The following is a 19,443-nucleotide window of genomic DNA, read 5'->3' as shown; positions in this document are numbered from 1 at the left end:
CGGGTCCCAGAGCCGAGGGTGGTCACAGGGAGGGAGGAGGGTCCCAGAGCCGTCCGGTCACCAGGGAGGGAGGCCGGCGGCAGGCGGGGAGGCGAGGCTGGTGGTAAAAGGGCTTTAATGAAAGGAGTCTGTGTGACACCCGCATAAGGAAGCAGGAGAGCGCCCTGGGAGGCTCCGGGGAGACGGGTGTGCATGCGCCCCTGGGCAGGCCTGCAGGCTTCGGCAGGTGGCCTGCATGCCCAGCGCTGGCCCATCCATCTACCCATCCATCCATCCATCCATCCATCCATCCTCAGAAATGGCCCCCAGTGTGCACGCCGTCCGCTGGGCAGCACTCGGAGTAGCGGAAGGGACCCTCCTCCCGCAGGTCTGCAAAGCGGGCGGCCGACGGTCGCCTGGGGAGGGGACATGCCTGTTTTCACGGTGCACAGCCTTAAATTCCTCGGGGTCAGTCTTTTTTTTGTGTGGAGGCAAGGGAAGGAGGGAGAGAGAGAAATATTGATGTGAGAGGAACACCTTGATCGGTTGCCTCCTGCACCTGCCCTCCTTGGGGCTGGGGCTCGAACCTGCAGCCCTGGTAGCTGCCCGGGACCTGGAATAGGACCCAGGACCCTCCGTGGCGCAGGCCGGCGCTCCAGTCACGGAGCCGCACTCGCCAGGGCTCTTGCTGGTCTTCACAGCACGGCCCCCAGCTCACGGGGGGCTGAGGACCAGCAGGTGACTCCTGTCGGAGGTCGTAGCGAGGTCTGTTCGGGCCTTGGGCTGAGCCACACGTAGGCAGAGCGTGTTGAGTGACTCTCCCAGCTGGTCTCCAGCACTTCCTGCGCTGTGGCTGCGAGCCTGCCTAAGCGGGCCGGGAGCGTGTGCCCGCCGCCTGCCGGGGCCCCATCCCCACCACCCGAACCCCGTGGCCTCCCCCCCCTCCTGCCGTGGCCCCGTCCCCACCACCCGAACCCCGCGGCCTCCCCCGCCTCCTGCCGTGGCCCCGTCCCCACCACCTGAACCCCGCAGCCTCGCCCTCCTCCTGCCGTGGCCCCTTCCCCACCACCTGAACCCCGCAGCCTCGCCCTCCTCCTGCCGTGGTCCCATCCCCACCAGCTGAACCCCGTGGCCTCCCCCCCCTCCTGCCGTGGCCCCGTCCCCACCACCACTGACCCTGTGGCCTCATGAGGTTGCCGCGCATCGGCCTGCCTGGGCATCGGCGGCTCAGCGGTTGGGAACCCACTTGCCCAGGGCCGTGCCCACCGCTGTGTGCCCTCAGCCAGGCCCCGGGCCTCTCTGTGCTCGTGTTCTCACCTGTAAACTGGCAATAGCCCCCCTTGTGGGTGGGTGTAAGGGTTAGACACGTTGGTGCGAAGAAGCAGGTGGCACAGTGTCGGGCACGTGACATTGGGCACCAACCACGGGGGGGGAGGGGTGGTGGCGGTTCCCAGGCCCTGCCACCCACGCGACCCTGCATGTGCCTGTGACCGAGCCGCTCCCTGCCTCTGAGGGCCCCTGGCTCTCCGCAAGCCTTGGTTTCCCCGTCTCCCTCCTAGGCTCACGAAGCACCAGGCATCACGGGTCAGCCTTGTGCTCTGGGCACGACAGGCCGGCGTGGCAGGGTCCCAGGCGGCTGACACGGTGCCGGCGTCACTGTGGGGGCAGCGGGGAGGGTGGGCGTGTGGGGCTGCACGCGGCTCGGCGGCGCCTGTGCGGGGTGGTTGGGTGGGAGAAGAACCGTCGAGTGTCTCCGGCAACACGGGAGACGCGGAGGACCTCGTGCGTTCCGGGTGGCCGTGGGGCTGACTTCCACAGCTCCTGACCCGGGGCATCCTACGAGCGCTGCCGGGGCACGGGGTGGGAGGTGGCTCACGCCCGCCCGTCTGCTCGCTCCAGCAGTGGCGCCTGCTCCCATACCTGGCGGCTGCCTACGCCTTGGACCACTTCTCCAAGTCGCTCTTCCTGGACCTGGTGGCGCTCCAGCGAGGCCTCCGGAGGGACAAGAGCACCAGGCAGGTGAGAGGACTCGCTTTTCTCCGGACCTGTTTTTAAAAAAATACGTTTCTATTGGTTTCAGAGAGGAAGGGAGAGGGAGAGATAGAAACATCAGTGATGAGAATCATGGATCGGCTGCCGCCTGCATGCCCCACATTGGGGATCGAGCCCACGACCCGGGCACGTGCCCTGACCGGAATCGAACATTGACCTGGTTCCTAGGTGGACGCTCACCCACTGAGCCACACCAGCCGGGATGAATCCCCCTTTTTTCAAGCTGAAAGTGGGGTTCTGTCTCCTGTGGGAGGGGTGTGTTGGATGAAACTGGAGGGACGTGTGCCTTGGACGCTCCGGCTGAACCGAGCTCCCTCCGGTGTCAGAGCCTCTGCTCACTGTTCCCTTTGGATTCGTCCTCAAGGCAGAGCTTGGACGGGAGATCCACGCCTTGGCGTCGGCCGGCAAGCCCCTGGCCTCGTGGACAGCCCAGCGCGGGATCCAGGAGTGCCGCGAGGCGTGCGGGGGACACGGCTACCTGGCCAGTAGGTTTTAGAGAAGCGAGTGACCGTTTCCTGTCCTTACCCCTCCCACTCGGCTCCAGACCAGGGGTCAGCACGCTGCGGCCTCCCGGGCCAAACCGGCTACCACCGGCTTTTATGGCCCCCCCTTCCCGCCTGTCCCACGGCCGTGCTCACACTGCAGCTGTGGCTCAGTGGTCCCGACGAGCCTGAAACGGTCACTGTCTGGCCCTTCCCGCAAGTCTGCCGCCCCCTGCCCTGGACGGTCCCCGTGTTCCGATGCCCGGTATTCCTGGAAACATGGAACTCGGGGTGATGGGGGTGTGGAGGACCCGAGGGAGCCCCTAAACACCAGAAAGGGGAGGAGATCATCTCTTCATTTGAATCATAACTTTCTGGTTAATGACTTGGCAGTACATCGACATCAGCTGTTGTTTTGATGAAAAACGCTTAGACAGGAAAACGTAAGGTTTGAGTGGCCCTGGCTGTTGGTGTGGCAGCTGGCGTGTGGGTAAAAGAGTGGGACCCCATCCTGGCTCTGCCACTCCAGCCTTGTCACCGTGAGCAGGCCACCTCTTTGGAGCCTCAGTGTTCTCCTCTGTGAAATGGGGGTGCGACTACTACCCCACCATGGAGGTTCTTGCACCGATTAAGAATTAACACACGCAAAGCGTTTGGCCAGTGCCGGGGCGTCTAGGACGTGCTCGGTAGCTTTTATGGGCTGTTGTGACTGGAATGATGGTGATTACAGTCACTAGTACTTGCAGCTGGCCTGCCCAACTCCCCGTGTCCCCACCTCGCGTAACTGCTGGATGAGATCCCGGTCCCTCTGAGAAGGCCACGTGCACATCCGAGCAACAGACTGGGCAGAGCCCCGGCAGTTCAAACCTCCGACAGCGTCTCAGGCTCTGGCCGAGCTGGGGCGTCCTGGGACGGCTGTGGAGAAGTGCACCGTCCTGCGGGCCCGTCCCGGTTGCTTCTCGAGCAGGGCGTCCGGCGTGGCCCTCGGCGCCCCACGCTCCGCCTCTCCCCGACACGGGTCACTTAAGTGCTCGTCTCCCACGAAATGCTCTTGGTAGTTTTTGTTTGTTGTTGTAGCTCTTGGAGACGCTGTGACTAGTTCAGAATGAGGACATTGAAACCTGCAGCATCGCAGACAACAGAAACGCCCGAAATGCGGGGCTGGCCCCGGGGCCCAGCGCAGCAGGGAGGGCGGCTGGCCCCGTGCAATTGCGGGTCCCTTCTCTAAGGGCCTCCCAGCCCCTCCCCTGCGGCGGTCTGGCCCCGGCGGGGGCCCTGAGTCGGGAACAATCAATCGGGTGTGACAGGGGCCACAGCCCAGCAGCATGTGACCCTGAGGAGCTGAGTCCACTTTCCCTGCCGGCCCCTCCCCCAGCCTGGGTCCCGAACATTCTCCCCAGAGGGCACACCTTACAAAATACGTAAAAGAACCGGGTCACTAACTGGCAAGAGAGACGACAAAAGAAAACGGAGTTTCCTTTGGCTGGTGGGCTCCCTGTGTGAGACGAGGGGTTCACTCAGGAACCCACGCTGCTGGCGGCTTCGGCCAGGTGCCCGCGAGGACGGGCGCTGAGGAGGCGTGCTTTTTAACCTTGTAATTTAATTCTTCCCTCACCTTTCATCCCTCCGTGCCCTCCGCCCCCACCACCACCCCCTCCGCCCGCAATCCCATACCCAGGAGTTCTCTCCTTTTTTCGCTCTTCCCTCCACCCGCCCCCTGCCCGCTGCTGCGTGTTCCCTGGGCCCAGCTGTGCCGTTTCTCAGGGGCTCCCGCCGACACCCCCCTGGGCCGGCGCTGCGTGTCCTTCCGGCCGAGCCCCTGCCCCCAGCGGGCAGGCCGGCCGGCCAGGAGCGGGGTGGGGCGTGGAGCAAGCGCTGCGTCCCTGGCCACCTGGCCGGGCCTCGCGTTCCCAGGGCGACGGCATCTCTCCCACGTGCACCTGCAGTGACGGGACCTGTGGGCTCATTGCAGTGAACCGCCTGGGTGACCTCAGGAACGACAACGACCCCAACTGCACGTACGAAGGCGACAACAACGTGCTGCTGCAGCAGACCAGCAACTACCTGCTCGGGCTGCTGACGCGGGGGGGCCCAGGTGAGCATTACCTGCTGGGGCTGCTGACGCGGGGGGGGGGGGCCCAGGTGAGCATTACCTGCTGGGGCTGCTGGCACGGGGGGGGCCCAGGTGAGCATTACCTGCTAGGGCTGCTGGCACGGGGGGGCCCAGGTGAGCATTACCTGCTAGGGCTGCTGACGCGGGGGGGCCCAGGTGAGCATTACCTGCTAGGGCTGCTGGCACGGGGGGGCCCAGGTGAGCATTACCTGCTCGGGCTGCTGACGCGGGGGGGCCCAGGTGAGCATTACCTGCTGGGGCTGCTGGCACGGGGGGGCCCAGGTGAGCATTACCTGCTCGGGCTGCTGGCACGGGGGGGCCCAGGTGAGCATTACCTGCTGGGGCTGCTGGCACGGGGGGCCCAGGTGAGCATTACCTGCTGGGGCTGCTGGCACGGGGGGGTGGGGGGGCCCAGGTGAGCATTACCTGCTGGGGCTGCTGGCACGGGGGGGTGGGGGGGCCCAGGTGAGCATTACCTGCTGGGGCTGCTGGCACGGGGCGGGGGGGCCCAGGTGAGCATTACCTGCTGGGGCTGCTGGCGCGAAGGGGGGGGGCCAGTTGAGCACCTGCTGGGGCTGCTGGCACGTGGCGGCGGGGGGGGGGGAGGGGCCCAGGTGAGCATTACCTGCTCGGGCTGCTGGCGCGGGGGTGGGGGGCAGTTGAGGCTCCGCTGAGCTCCGGTGGCCCTGACCTCACACGGGCGTGGGTTCTCCGCCCCCAGAGTTAGTTAGCTCTTCTCCCCAGATGGCTGTGTTTGAGGAAGTGAGGGGTCATTCCACAGTGACTGACCCACTCCCCGGTCATTGCTGAGGCGGGTGGGGAGGACCTTCCCGGGGCGCGTGCTGTGCATGGGCCCCCGGCTTCCCCAGTGACCGAGTGCTCCTAGGTGGCGCCCACTTGGAGAGCCCGCTGAAGAGCGTGGACTTCCTGGAGGCCTACCCCGCCCTGCTCGGCCGGCGGTTCACGGGGGCCAGCCTGCAGGACTGCCTGGACTCCGCGGGTAAGCACACCTCCCCCCTCCCGTCTGCGCCAGGCTGCCGGCGGGTGGCAGTGCCAGGAGAGCCTGGGTGTTGGCGTGCCCTCCCTTGTCTGCCAGTGTCTCCCTGTGCCCACACTGAGCCGGCGCGGGCTCCACGGAGGGCGGAGGCAGCCAGCCCGGTCCACAGCCCTCATCCTGGAAGCGGGGGCCGCCCGGCCTCCTGGGCCTCCCTCTGGGGAGGGCTCCTGTGTCCCCTGCAGACGTGGGTGGAGCTCCTCCCTGTGCAGCTTGTGGGGTGCAGGGTGGCTGGCACAGGGTTGGCCACACACGGGCACCCCGAGGCCTGGCCGGAGGAGCAGGTCAGCGAGGCGGTGGCCCCACGGGCTGGGCCGGCTCCGCTCCTGGCCCCTCCGCCCCCCACCCCATCCCCAGCCGTGGGACCTCGGGCAGGTCCCGCCCCTCCCTTCCTGCCTCGGTGCCCCCTGCGCCCTGGGAACCGGGTTGCGGCCGCATCGGGCTCTCCCGAGGGTGAGGAGCTGATGTGTGGAGCTCAGCGCGGCGCTCGGCACCACGTGGTCACTCCCGACCTGCGGCGTCTCAGACGCACAGCCTCCCGTCAAGGTGCCCTGATCCCACTGCCCGCTGCTCGCAGAGCCTCTGGTGTGGGGCACCCCAGTGTGAGTGTCCCCTGGGGCGCCGCTGGGTCCCGGGGTGAAGGAGCGGACACCCCTACACAAAGGGCAGAGTGCGCGGTGCTGTAGCTCTGCAGCTGTGGGCTCCTCCGGAGAGGAGACGGCGGAGAGCAGGGCGGTGCCGGCCCATCCACCCCGTCCACGTCGTCCTCCCCGTCCGCCCCGTCCATGTCCGCCCCGTCCACGTCGTCGCCATCGCCAGTGTCATCCAGAAGCTTCAGCAAGTGACCCTCCTCACAGCCCCGGCCTCGCGGCAGCTGCTCTGACACTCGCTAACGGACCTCGTCTGCCTGGAGTGCAGGGGACGCCGGGGAAGGTGCCTCTGAGGGGTGCAGGCCCCCCCCAACATCGCCCCAAAAAGCCCTGGAGAGACCTCACCGTCCAGGAGCACCAGCCCCACCAACGGCTCCTCCTGAAGCCACCACCGATGTAAACGAAATGTAAACAAGGCCGCCGGCCTCCGTGTGCCCGCTGGCCTCCCTGTGCCCGCCGGCCTCCGTGTGCCCGCCGGCCTCCCTGTGCCCGCCGGCCTCCGTGCGCCCGCCGGCCTCCGTGTGCCCAGTGGCCTCCGTGTGCCCAGTGGCCTCCGTGTGCCCGCCGGCCTCCGTGTGCCCGCCGGCCTCCGTGCGCCCGCCGGCCTCCGTGTGCCCAGTGGCCTCCGTGTGCCCAGTGGCCTCCGTGTGCCCGCCGGCCTCCGTGTGCCCGCCGGCCTCCCTGTGCCCGCCGGCCTCCCTGTGCCCGCCGGCCTCCGTGTGCCCGCTGGCCTCCCTGTGCCCGCCGGCCTCCGTGTGCCCGCTGGCCTCCGTGTGCCCGCCGGCCTCCCTGTGCCCGCCAGCCTCCCTGTGCCCGCCGGCCTCTGTGTGCCCGCCGGCCTCCCTGTGCCCGCCGGCCTCTGTGTGCCCGCTGGCCTCCGTGTGCCCGCCGGCCTCTGTGTGCCCGCTGGCCTCCGTGTGCCCGCCGGCCTCCCTGTGCCCGCCGGCCTCGGTGTGCCCGCCGGCCTCCGTGTGCCCGCCGGCCTCCCTGTGCCCGCCGGCCTCCGTGTGCCCGCCGGCCTCCATGTGCCCGCCGGCCTCTGTGTGCCCACTGGCCTCCGTGTGCCTGCCGCCTCCATGTGCCCACTGGCCTCCATGTGCCCGCCGCCTCCGTGTGTCCGCCGCGCCCGCACACACCATCCCTCACGCGCCGTCCCGCTGACACCGGACGCAGTGGAGCGTCTGGACCGGCCTCCGCACCGGCGCCAGGGCGGCGTCATCTGTTTTTCCGCCGAGGGCCCTAGTTTTTGCAACATCCAACAACGTGAAAACATTTTCTGGAGGAAAAAAACTCAACTAAAGTTTACGTGGCAAGAGTGGCTTGGCACCGCCCCTGGCCTTCTCCCCGGAGCACAGAGAAGGGAGCGCGCCCGCGGCCAGCCCCGTCCCCAGGGCACTCGGTCCTCCAGCCCACAGCCCGGCTGCCTCCGCCTTCGCTGGCCCTCAGCAAAAGCTGCACGAAGATTTACGACCCTGGAGCTCGGAGGGTGCCTTGCGCGGAGCAGGCAGGGCAGGAGGCTTTCCTTCGGGGAATTAGACGGTTATTGGGGAGGGCGGGGCAGGCTCCGTCTGGGCCCTGATTACGCACACGCGTGTGCAGGGGGATGGGCTTCCCAAAGGGCCCTGCCCCGAGGCCTGCGCCCCGCTTAGCGATGCCAGGCCACTTCTATACTTGCTCTTGCAAAAACGTTAAGTAGTTGCAGCTCCAAGTGTTTGCTGCTCTGACAACTGTGTGTACGGGCCCCGCGGTGTGACGGGCCGGTGTCCCTCGTAATGGGCAGGGAGGGAATGTGGGGGTCCGTGCTGCACCTGGTGGGGCCTGGCCCACGGTGTTCTTGGGGGGGCTGCTGGCCACCTTTGGGGGGCCCACTGTCCTGAGACTTCCTCGGGGACGAGAGGTGCAGGTGAGCTCTGCAGTGACTTCGCAGCTTCGCAGCTGGGTCTCGTGTGTGGGCCACACAGGAGCACAGGGGGGTGAAGGGCGTGTGGGCACCGGTGGGGAACAGGTGGCTCCTGGACCTGGGGGACGAGGAGCGGGGCCTGCATCCGGCGGGCCTTGCTGTCCACGGCGCACGTAGGTCAGAGCCCGCCTGCCTCGGAAGGGCAGCAGGAAGCTGGCGCCAGACAGAGCCACGCAGGGAGAAGGGCCGGCTGGGGCAGGGGAGGTGGCCCGAAGGTGGCTGAGCGGCCGGGCGAGGGGGCGCTCCGGGTGACGCTGGGAGTTCAGGGGTCACAGGATGAGTCAAATTCCCAGCGGTGTGCTCAGCAGCCCTGGACTGAGGCCGGGAAGGAGCGGCAGGCCCTGGAGTGAGTGGAGGGGATGGTGACTGGGGGGCTTAAGAGGGAGTGTGCGTGGGAGGGTGGGGCCACACTGGGGGGGACGCACCAGCACGGTGAGGAGAGTGTGGGGTGCAGAGGGGACGGGGTGGGGGGGAGCCCCGGAAGGGCATCCCTGACCAGCACGGAAGGCCCTGAGCCTGCGCGGCCTCCCGAGGAGCTGCTGTGATGACGGCTCCCCAAGAACTCCAGGGCCCTCCTGCCCGTGTGCTCGCGGGGTCTCCTTCCACGTGGACACCTCAAAGCAGCGTGACGTACTTTCCTCTGCAAAGCTGGCAGCTAAGAGCGAAGTGGCCAACACAGGCCCGTTCCCACAGCGCCTGGATCAAGCTGGCCCCGTTCACATCACAGAGCAAACTGCACACGGGGGCCTCGGGCCTGCCGCACGGGGACTGGCTGGTGGGTGCCCCCCCCCGGGGCCATGGTGCGGTCCGCGGGCTTGTTGCAGTAAGGAGATGGAGGAGGAGTCAGTGACGGTCCATCGCCTCGGCTGGGGAGGCTCAGACAGCGGCAGAGCGCGGACCCCGTGCAGGCGTCTGTCACATGGCTCTGTGGTGTCCGCGTGGGTTTTCAGCATCGCTGAGGTTTTCGGGGTCGTCCTGCAGGGCAGCCGAAGGCTCTGGCGTGTGCCCTGGGCCACCCGTGTCACCCGTGGTGTCAGCGTCCTGGGCGGCCGTGACAAAGCCCCACAAATGGTGCTGAAGGCAGGATCCCAGGCCCGGGCCTGGACAGGGCCCCTCTGAGCTGGGGCAGGTCCTGTCTCTGGTCTTCGGTGGCTCCTGAGGTCCGGGGCTCATGGCCGCGTTGTCCGGTCTGCCTCCATCGCCACCTGGCGGCCACCGCCCTGTGTCTGCCTCTGCCGTCCCCCGTGGAAGGACACTCCGTGGGCGCGGGGCCCACCCCATTCAGGACGCGACCCTCCACTATTTGCAAAGACTTGGGCATGTGGGGCGCCTCCTGCCGGGTCCTCCTTGGAGGGGGGTGACGTTTCGTGGGCGGGTGCTCTGAGGGTCCTGGGTTCTGGAACGTTCCTGGTCGGTAGGAAGGGCCAGGTGGCATGTCAGCCGCAGCCCACCCTGTACCCAGGCAAGTGCCCGGGGATGCCGAGGGCACTGAGCACCGGCCGGCATGTGGCCGTCACAGGGAGGGTCACGCGGAGGGTGCTGCCAGGAGCGGGTGGCAGGGGGATGGCTTCTCAGCAGGAAACACCCTCACCTGGGCCTGTCCGGCCACCACCCAGGCCCCGCCCCGGGCCTCGGTTTCCCTGTCGGTAAACTGGACCCGCCTCACCCACCACCAGTCCACGCAAGGTGCTCGCCTGCTGGGAGCTCTGTGGTCACTTCCCCTCCTCCCGTCCCCAGTGCCCCTGGCGGCCTACGAGTGGCTGGTCTGTTACCTGCTCCGGGAGAGTCACCAAAAGCTCACTCAGGAGAAGAGATCCGGAAGCAGTGACTTCGACGCGAGAAATAACTCCCAGGTGTGTGTGTCTTCGAAACAGCTTTCTTTCTTATTCGCCCCAATGCCCTTGCTGCCGGCCCCCCAAGAAGGGGCCAGCCCTCCAGCCGGTGGGTCTGCTGGGGGATGGGCCCCCCTGCTGGGCTGTTTCAAGTGCCCGGTGGTGCCCGTCCGTTGGCCTGAGCTGGGGTTACTGGAGGGGGCCCTTGGGTTGCACAGACCTCAGGCTCCTGGAGGGGCCGGGGCACAGGCGGGTCCCGCCCTCCGGAGCGGCAGGTGGGGGATCAGGTGAGGCTGCACCAGTGCTCAGTCATTATTGCCCTCCCCCGGCCTCGGTGGGCACGGGCACGGGCCAGGGCCACACACTGGGCAGGCTGGCTTGGGTCCTTGCGTCCTGGGGAGCCGGCTGCAGGAGCTGTGCTGAGGCCGCCGGGACACGGGGCCCGCAGCTGTGACCTGTGCGGCCTCGTTGTGGGCACGGCCTCTCCACCAGCTCCAGGGTGGCCGCTGTGACGTGGCTGGCAGGCCCGAGAGGTCCCAGCCGGGGTCACCCAGGGGCCCGGGAGGTCCCAGCCGGGGCTCACCTGCACGGTGGCGGCCTTTGCTTGCAGGCTTACTGCTGCCGCTCCCTGGCGCTGGCCTTCCTGGAGCTCACCGTGGTGCGCAGGTTCCACCAGCACACGCACCAGCCCGGCGTGCCGCCCCCACTGCAGGCCGTGCTCCGGCGGCTCAGCGCCCTCTACGGCCTGTGGTCCCTGAGCCAGCACACGGCCTTGCTGTACCGAGGTGAGGCCCCGCGCGGAGCTGGGCGCCCACACCGTGTCTCCGCGACGGCTGTCCGGGTTGGCGTGACAGACGCCACGTGCTGAGAGCCCCGAGCCACAGCGGGAAGCACGAGGGCTGAGCAGCATCGGGCTGGCGCCATGGCACACGTAGGGCGGCCGTGGCGGGGCCCGGGGCTTCCTGGAGGAGGGGGTGCAGGGAGACGGGGGGAACGGGGCGGCCTGCGTTTCTCAGCTGTTTCCCACTATCGTCCTGTGGAGCTTTCCCCCTAATCGCCCCACATTCCTGCTGCACACGCCGCGGCTCTGCTGGTGCCGGTGTGTGTCCGGGCCTTAGGAGGAGAAGCTTTTGCCCCCCCCCCCCACCCCCCACCAAGAGCCCATGCTGCCCCTGGGCTGCTGTTGCCCCGGGAGGCGGTGAGGGGGCGAGGCGGGTGGGGTGGGCTGGAGGGCGTGTGGCGCAGGGTGGCCAGGCGCAGGGCGGAGACCTCTCTCTGAGAAACGCCAGCTCTAGGGCCACACAGGTTTCACAGCAGAAAGCGAGCAGGCAGGCGCTGCAGCCAGTGCACAGGCCGCCTCCTCGCCTGTCAGCGCGGCCGCCCGCCCGCCCGCCCGCCCGCCCGCTGGGGCCGGAGGCGAGGCTGAGGAGTGGGGCAGCACCCCCCCAGATGGCTCCTGGCCCCAGGCCACCGCTCTGCACGCGGCCCCTGCCAGCCCTCAGCCCCGCGCTCTTGTCCCAGCACCATCCACGCTTCCCTCTCCCCGAATCTCCTCTCGGCCTCCGGGGGAGCCCCTCCGCCCTGGGCACCCGCAGACCACCCGCCGCCTCAGGCCCGGCTCCGCCTGCCTCTCGAGGCCCTTGCTCCCTCCCGCAGCCCCGCTCTGGCCTGGCCGTGTCCTGCCAAGGGGTGCCCCTGGGCTGGCTGGGGCGGGCGGTGACACGCCTTCACAGAGGGGCTGATCTGAAAAGCTGCAGGACGGAGCCACCTGGGGGTGGGGGGCTGTGGACTGGGCTCCCAGCCCCGTAACCAGCGCTGTGCTCACAGGCGGCTACTTTTCTGGGGAGCAAGCCGGGAAGATGCTGGAGGACGCCATCCTGGAGCTGTGTTCCCAGGTGAGTGGGAGGCCCCTCCGTCCCCCTGCACCCGTGTCACCGGTAACGGGTGCCCCTCCGTCCCCCTGCACCCATGTCACCGGTAACGGGTGCCCCTCCGTCCCCCTGCACCCGTGTCACCTGTAACGGGTGCTCCCGCGTGCCCCCCTGCACCCGTGTCACCTGTAACGGGTCCCCCTCCTTCCCCCTGCACCCATGTCATCTGTAACGGGTCCCCCTCCGTCCCCCTGCACCCGTGTCACCTGTAAAGGGTGCCCCGCCGTCCCCCTGCACCCGTGTCACCTGTAACGGGTCCCCCTCCTTCCCCCTGCACCCGTGTCATCTGTAACGGGTCCCCCTCCTTCCCCCTGCACCCGTGTCACCTGTAAGGGGTGCCCCGCCGTCCCCCTGCACCCGTGTCACCTATAACGGGTGCCCTGCCGTCCCCCTGCACCCGTGTCACCTGTAACGGGTACCCCTCCGTCCCCCTGCACCCGTGTCACCTGTAACGGGTGCCCCTCCGTCCCCCTGCACCCGTGTCACCTGTAACGGGTGCTCCTCCGTCCCCCTGCACCCGTGTCACCTGTAACGGGTGCCCCTCTGTCCCCCTGCACCCGTGTCACCTGTAACGGGTGCTCCCGCGCGCCCCCCTGCACCCGTGTCACCTGTAACGGGTGCCCCTCTGTCCCCCTGCACCCGTGTCACCTGTAACAGGTGCTCCCGCACGCCCCCCTGCACCCGTGTCACCTGTAACGGGTGCTCCCGCACGCCCCCCTGCACCCGTATCACCTGTAACGGGTGCTCCCGCGCGCCCCCCTGCACCCGTGTCACCTGTAACGGGTGCCCCTCCTTCCCCCTGCACCCATGTCACCTGTAACGGGTGCCCCTCTGTCCCCCTGCACCCGTGTCACCTGTAACAGGTGCTCCCGCACGCCCCCCTGCACCCGTGTCACCTGTAACGGGTGCTCCCACACGCCCCCCTGCACCCACGCTCTCAGCTCCCACCTCGCTCCCACGCTCCCACCTCGTGCACGCAGCCGTCAGCCGAGCAGGGAAGTTACCGGAAGCTATGCTCCTGCCGAATCCCAGGGAGCGGATTTGGTGGGACTGCCTCAGAATCGGGGCGCGTTCACCCTTTTTACCGGAGTCGTGACTTCTTCCGGGCACGTCAAGGCACCGCCTGCAGCCCAAGCTCATTTCGCCGCATGAACTCAGGTGGCCGATCCCCTCCCGTCCTATGGCGCTCTGTCCGCCGAGTTCCCACAGGGACAGCGTGTTCGGGAGCTGCGCGGTCCCACCCCGTCACCACTGACTGGGGTGTGGGCCGTGGCAGTGCGGCCAGTGGCTGAGTTTAATCTTCTTTTGTTGAAATTCATTTAAAGTGAGGGCGCCCCACGCGCTGTGGCCGCCCCACAGGGCCACGCAGCTGCCCTGCGCTGAGTCCTGGCTCCACGTGGGGTCGTCAGACGCCCCGTGGCGGCTGGGCCATGCCCGTTTCCCCGGCAGCGCGGTGAGGGTTGACCGGCCCCCGCGGACATCTGGCGGGCCCGAGCCTGACGGGGTGGGTTCCGTAGCACCAGCGGCAGCCCCGCGCCCTCCCACAGGGAGACAGTGACACGAGGCCTTGTCCTCTGCGGTTTATGTTTGAGCTGCCGTTTGTGACGTCATAGCCGATGTCCCCTGGCACTCCCACGCGCCGCTCCCTCCGTGGCTCAGGCCTGTGGGTCGCCGGTATAGTAACGCAGCCCCTGCCTCCTCCCACCCGCCCCCGGGGGTCCAGGTTCATCTGTGACCCGCACGTGGAGGTGTGCGGGCCGTGGGACAGAGAGCGTGTGCTGGAGGCCAGCATCCGCCCTTGGGGACTGCCCTGGGCTGTGTGCTGCGGGCCTTGTTGCTCCGTGCTGACCGCTTGCTTTCGTCTAGAGCAGCGGTCCTCAACCTTCCTGATGCCGCGACCCTTTAATACAGCTCCTCATGTGGTGGTGAGCCCCAACCATAAAATCATTTTCGTGGCTGCTTCATAACTATAATTGTGCTACTGTTAATGAATCGTAATGTACATATCTGTGTTTTCCGATGGTCTTAGGCGACCCACAGGTTGAGAACCGCTGCTGTAGAGCCTGAGACCATCGGAAAACACATATTTACATTACGATTCATAACAGTAGCGAAATTACAGTTACGAAGTAGCAATGAAAATAATTTTATGGTTGGGGTCACCACCACATGAGGAGCTGTATTAAAGGGTCGCAGCGTTAGAAAGGTTGAGAACCACTGCTCTAGAGTCTAGACCAGCCGTGGGCAAACTACGGCCCACGGGCCGGATCCGGCCCGTTCGGCTGTTCTATCCGGCCCACGGAGCCGAAAGAGCGGAGGGTTCTCTTGCTCTCCCCTCCGCTCCTTTACTTTGAATTTATATTAGTTCACACAAACACTCCATCCATGCTTTTGTTCCGGCCCTCTGGTCCAGTTTAAGAACCCATTGTGGCCCTCGAGTCAAAAAGTTTGCCCACGCCTGGTCTAGACAGTCAGGGGTGCCCGTCAGCTTCTGTTCGGCACAGCTGTGGCGTTTCACAGGGGTTATAAGGAAAAAATGTGTTTTTGCATTTCAAGAAAATTCTTGGGCGTCTTCTGTAAATTCCATCCTCAAGACTAACGCGTAGGCCAGAACGGGGGTCCCAGCCCGCTGTGGGCCTGCGAGTGCGCCCACAGGTGCACGGAAATGCCTCTCCCGGCGCCCCTGGCGCCTTTCCCGGCACTGGGCCCGCCGCTGCCCCGGTGGGTCAGGGGCCAGAGGCGCACCAGGAAATGTGCTACAGCCATCACCTTTACGACCAGGCCCTACCCGTTGACAAGACATACAAGGCTGGAGTCGTGCGTGGAGGGTGCCTGGTGGAACATTCAGAGGCTGGCCCGTCCGCCGGCCGGTGAGGAGGGCCCCCGGGATTCGGCCTCGCGCTAGGGTTACCGTTGCTAGTGGTCGAGCAACAAACTCCCGGGCTCTGTTCCTCCGCGTCGCCATGGAGACGGGGGGCCGTGCCAAGCGTGTGGCCTGTGTTTTCCGACAGCTGAAGGACGACGCGGTCGCCCTGGTGGACGTGATTGCGCCTCCTGACTTTGTCCTGGACTCCCCGATTGGCAGAGCCGACGGCGAGGTAAGGCCTCCTGTGCCGTGGGGCGCCGTGTGTCCAGGGCCGCTCTGAGGGCCGGTCGGTTACCGCAGGGCCTCGGTGACCACCTGCCCAGGGGTCTCCTGGCGCCTGCGGGAGGTTGTCACACTCGCAGCAGTGCGGGGAGGAGTCGGGGTGTCTCACCCCCAGAGCCTTCCTCAGAAATGGGGCTGACGCGCCCTCGTGGGCTGTGATGCGGGCCGGGCCCTGCAGCACCTCCCTCCCTCACACTGTCCCATGGCCCTTCTCCAGGCCGGCTCCTCCCCCATCTCAGGGCTGGCTCCCCCATCAGCCAGCCCCTCACCTCTGCAGCCTGCTTCCCTGGTGGCCTCTGTGTGGCTCCCTAATCTCTGGCCCCATCCCAATGATTTCTTAAAAAGCAGGTGTCCTCAGGCCACTCCTCTGACTGATCCCTCCCCCAGTGCCCCTGTCCCTGAAGTCGCCCCCAGCTCCCCTCTGCGCCCCCGCCCCCCGCCCCTGCTGCCGCAGCCTGGCCGTGCTGGTCCTCCAAGGTCACCGCGCGCCGTGCCCCTCTGCCCTCCGGCCTCCAGCTGGCGGGCCTCTCTGCTCGTCTGTCCTGCTGGCTCTCCCACCCCAGGACCTTTGCACCTGCTGTCCCCGCTGCCTGGAGCACGGCCCTTCGTTCAGGTCCAAGCAAATCGCTGCCTCTCAGCGAGCTCTTCTCTGGCCTCTGGGGAAGTGCCCCAGGCTCCGCCCACTCTGTCCTACGGTGTGACCCTCAAAGTGCCCGTTTCTGACCCCCACGTGTCCCCACGTGACTCTCCTCTGCTCAGCGCCCCCCAGGCTGCACTCGCCACAGCGTTGTCCCTGGGTGGCTGGGGACGTGCCTGAGGCCCCACGGCTGTCGGCTGGAGCAGGACTTGCCCCCACCCGGGCCCAAGCCCGTCCTCCCTGCTGAGACCTGCTGCAGCTCAGGCTCCCAGGGGTCGTGAGGGGTCAGGAGCCGCCACCTGTCCTCAGAGGACCCTGAGCGGGCGCTCTCACGGTCACTGCACGCACCGTAACAGCCTTGTCCGGGGGCCGGCACCCTGACCCCCGCGTGGCCCAGCCCACCTGGGGGCGGCGGGCAGAGAAGTCCCTATGGAATCGCTGCACTGGGGAGAGACCCACACCCAGCCAGGCAGGCGGTCACCCAGCCAGAGTGGCAGAGCCAGGGTCTGGGCGAGGAATGCTGTCTGGGGAGGAGACAGGAGTCCCCCCACCCCCCGCCGGCCCCCTGGTGTGGCCAGGGCTGCAGAGGCAGCGCTGCTGGGCCCAGGGGAGAGGGGCCGGCCTGGGGGGATGGGGACTTAGCAGGCAGCCAGGTGGGTGGGCATTTGAGGAAGAGGCAGCGGTGGCCTGGCAGGGAGTGCCCGGGAATGGCGCCTTCTGGGGACCCCCGAGCGCACAGGAGTGTCCGCCTGGAGAGAGCGGCCAGGGCGGCTGAGCCCCGGAGCCGCGGCCGCTGTGCAGGGGCACTGTCCAGGGCAGGGTGACGGAAGGAGTCCCCACGCTGGGCCCCCTTGACCCACAGCCAGCAGGCAGGGCAGTTTCTTCCGCGCTCATTCTCCCGGCTTCAGGGACTGATGCCTTAACCAGGCGCTGCCGGTAAGAAGCCCATTTCAAGCCAGCAAGCCCGGCCGGGGGGGAGGATCTGAGACCCTCACTGCATTTAGCAGGTGCAGGGAGGGGGCTCTTCGGTAACACGGTCCACGCCAGTCACACACAAAGTAGGCCCTTCCCTGCCCGCTCAGGTGAGTGGGGGCTCGTCTGCCCGGCTCTGGACCTGGGCCCTCGCTGGGCTGGAGCCGGGGAAGACTCGGCCATCAGCCGTCAGCCCCCGGTGTGGCTCCCGCGGCCCGCTCTGCGCTGCCGGCTGCTCTCTCCCACGAGGCCACTCTGCTGGGAGCTGTTTGTTTGGGAAGTCCTGGAGGAGACGGCTGGGCAGGCGGAGGGACAGTGAGTGCCAGGCCTGCCCGCCCAGGGGGCCGGGACCACATGGCGAGGCCAGCCCCACGGCCGTCATTCTGCCGCTCGGCTGCACCTCCACGCGCCAGCGGCCGCCCGTGGTGCCAGGGACGGACTTGAGGGCACCCCCCCTCCCGCCCCACCCCACCGACCGGACACAGGGTCTGTCCTCAGCGAGAATCTCCAAAGCAAAGGGCCAGTGGGTGTTTCCTGCTAGCGTGCTGTGTCTTTTAGCGTTGCGTTTCCCCATTGCTTTCCCCTCGGGGAGAAGGTTTATGTCCGTTAAATGTAAGTACCCTGAGATGTTGATGGAGAGCGACAGGAGAGCGTTCCGGGGTCTGAGGAAGCGCCGCCCCGGGGGGGCTGCCCCGCACACCTGGCGCTGGAGGAGGCTTTTACTGTGGGTGTGTTCCCCTCGCAGCTCTACAGAAACCTCTGGGGCGCCGTCCTCCAGCAGCACCGCGTGCTGGAGAGGCCGTCGTGGTGGCCCGAGTTTTCCGCCAACAAGCCCGCCCCGGGGAGTCTGAGCTCGAAGCTGTAGCCGCCGCCGCGCACGCCCGGCGCAGCCTGGTGAAGCCACGGGAGACGCCGCCCTCCATGAAGCCCAGCGCCCAAGCCTCTGCACCCACCTGGCTGGCGTCCTTGCACCGAGGGGGCCTGGCCCCTCCCCGCTGGGCCCTCGGAGTCTCACGGGGAGGGGCGGCCCCGGGGTCAGGGGTCATTTGCCGTGTGAACACAAACAGCCCATGTGATCGCATCTCCCGGATGGGCCGTGGACTTTTGACAACGGGAACTGGGCGCGCTCCGTCTCCCTACGGGGACGCAAAGCCGCCGCTCCCCCTGGGCTTTCCGGGCGCCAGGGCCCGCGCCTTCCGGGGCCCACGCACCGCCTCGCCGGCTGGGCGCTGCGCTCCGGGGCTCCGCTGCTGCCTTCCCCACGGGATCAGGTGCTAAGGACTGGTTTGTGCTCGGACCACCGGAACGGCATCGTTTCTGAGTCTGCAGGGGAGAAAATCAGGTTTGTTGCTTCCGGGTGTGGAACTGGCAGTGCCCACCCAGGACATGATCCCAAAGAAAACGGTTCCTGGTCATTCATGGTGTGTCTGGTGGTTCCGGCCCGGCCTCCAGGCTGTGCGCGGGCTACTCAGTCGTTCCTACAGTCGCACGATCCCGGGCCGCGTGGCCCCGTGGAGCTTTGCTCAGCAAACCCTTTCACACGTGTGCGTGCGTGTGTATGTGTGCGTGTGCGTGTGCATGTATGTGCGCCCGTGCCCTCGGCGCAGCCCCGGTCTGTGCGTGCCCGTCCCGATCAGTGAGGCTGACGGAGGAGGCGGGGGAGCACGCCCCGCCGCGCACGCGTGGGGTCAAGGCCGCGGTGGGCTGGCGGCCGTGCTCGCTCTGGCCGGTCTGCGTTTCCTTCGGCCGGTGGGTCGTGCTCCTTGGCCTCTGATGAGCCCGGGAGGCCAGGGGTGTCGTCAGCAGCGGCCCCAGTGCCCTCCCGACCTGTCACCGGGGAGCCGGCAGGCACATGTGGCCCTGCCCACGGGGTGCTGAACAGAATAGCCCGGAGATCCCCGGAACCTGGGCGGGGACCTGTTCTTTTTATTCACTTTAACCTTCTGTCTCTAAGACCAGATTTCCAGCTCTGGAAATTACCGGGTTGGTAACTTGACTTTCCAAGCCTCAGTTTTCGTGCCTAGAAAAGGGGGGTGCACACACAGACCTGTTGGTTTGAGGGAGAAAGAGTAGGGAGGGAGAGAGCGGGGGAGAGGGAGGGAGAGAGATGGATTTGTTGTCCCACTTCTGCACTCTTTGGTTGATTCCTGTGTGTGCCCAGACCTGAGATCGAACCCGTAGCCTTGGCGTGGGGATGACGCTCTAACCCAGTGGTCGGCAGACTGCGGCTCGCGAGCCACATGCGGCTCTTTGGCCCCTTGAGTTTTTAGCAAAGGCCAGCTTAGGAGTACCCAAATTAAGTTAATAACAGTGTACCTACCTATATAGTTTAAGTTTAACAAATGTGGCTCTCAGAAGAAATTGCAACCGTTGTACTGTTGATATTTGGCTCTGTTGACTAACGAGTTTGCCGGCCACTGCTCTAACCATTGGACTCCCCGGCCAGGCTGAGTGGCTACTTTAATGAGCACTTCCTGACGCTGGAACCTCCCCTCCTTCTCGCCGGACCCTCAGACCGCCGTGCGAGGGGAGCTGTATTGTCAGGCCTGCTTTATCCACGAGAAATCGGACCCTGGGAGGCTAGCTGGCTGCCGTGGGCCAGACAAGACGGCCAGGAAGCGGCAGAGCTGGGC

At 67.0% G+C, this 19,443-nt stretch overlaps 1 protein-coding gene across 6 annotated transcripts in view; it reads left to right on the top strand.

The window, feature by feature from the left end:
* ACOX3 (acyl-CoA oxidase 3, pristanoyl) overlaps nucleotides 1–19,190 on the top strand; it is a 31,811-nt gene extending 12,621 nt beyond the window's left edge. For 4 of the 6 annotated variants that reach the window (XM_080642021.1, XM_080642022.1, XM_080642020.1 and 1 more), the window contains 9 exons: nucleotides 1,879–1,998; nucleotides 2,396–2,516; nucleotides 4,486–4,608; nucleotides 5,513–5,626; nucleotides 10,028–10,143; nucleotides 10,733–10,907; nucleotides 11,950–12,017; nucleotides 15,065–15,151; nucleotides 17,556–19,190. In XM_080642021.1, the coding sequence (XP_080498147.1) occupies nucleotides 1,879–1,998; nucleotides 2,396–2,516; nucleotides 4,486–4,608; nucleotides 5,513–5,626; nucleotides 10,028–10,143; nucleotides 10,733–10,907; nucleotides 11,950–12,017; nucleotides 15,065–15,151; nucleotides 17,556–17,675 (1,044 nt within the window). In that variant the 3' untranslated portion in view covers nucleotides 17,676–19,190. The remainder of the gene's footprint in view (nucleotides 1–1,878; nucleotides 1,999–2,395; nucleotides 2,517–4,485; nucleotides 4,609–5,512; nucleotides 5,627–10,027; nucleotides 10,144–10,732; nucleotides 10,908–11,949; nucleotides 12,018–15,064; nucleotides 15,152–17,555) is intronic. The other 2 variants (XR_013959049.1, XR_013959050.1) reach the window with 1 other exon arrangement.
* Nucleotides 19,191–19,443: the final 253 nt, after the last annotated feature.

This window comes from Plecotus auritus (assembly GCF_963455305.1).
Source record: "Plecotus auritus genome assembly, chromosome: 1".
Taxonomy (NCBI): Eukaryota; Metazoa; Chordata; class Mammalia; order Chiroptera; family Vespertilionidae; genus Plecotus; species Plecotus auritus.
This window is presented reverse-complemented; position numbering and strand designations above follow the sequence as displayed.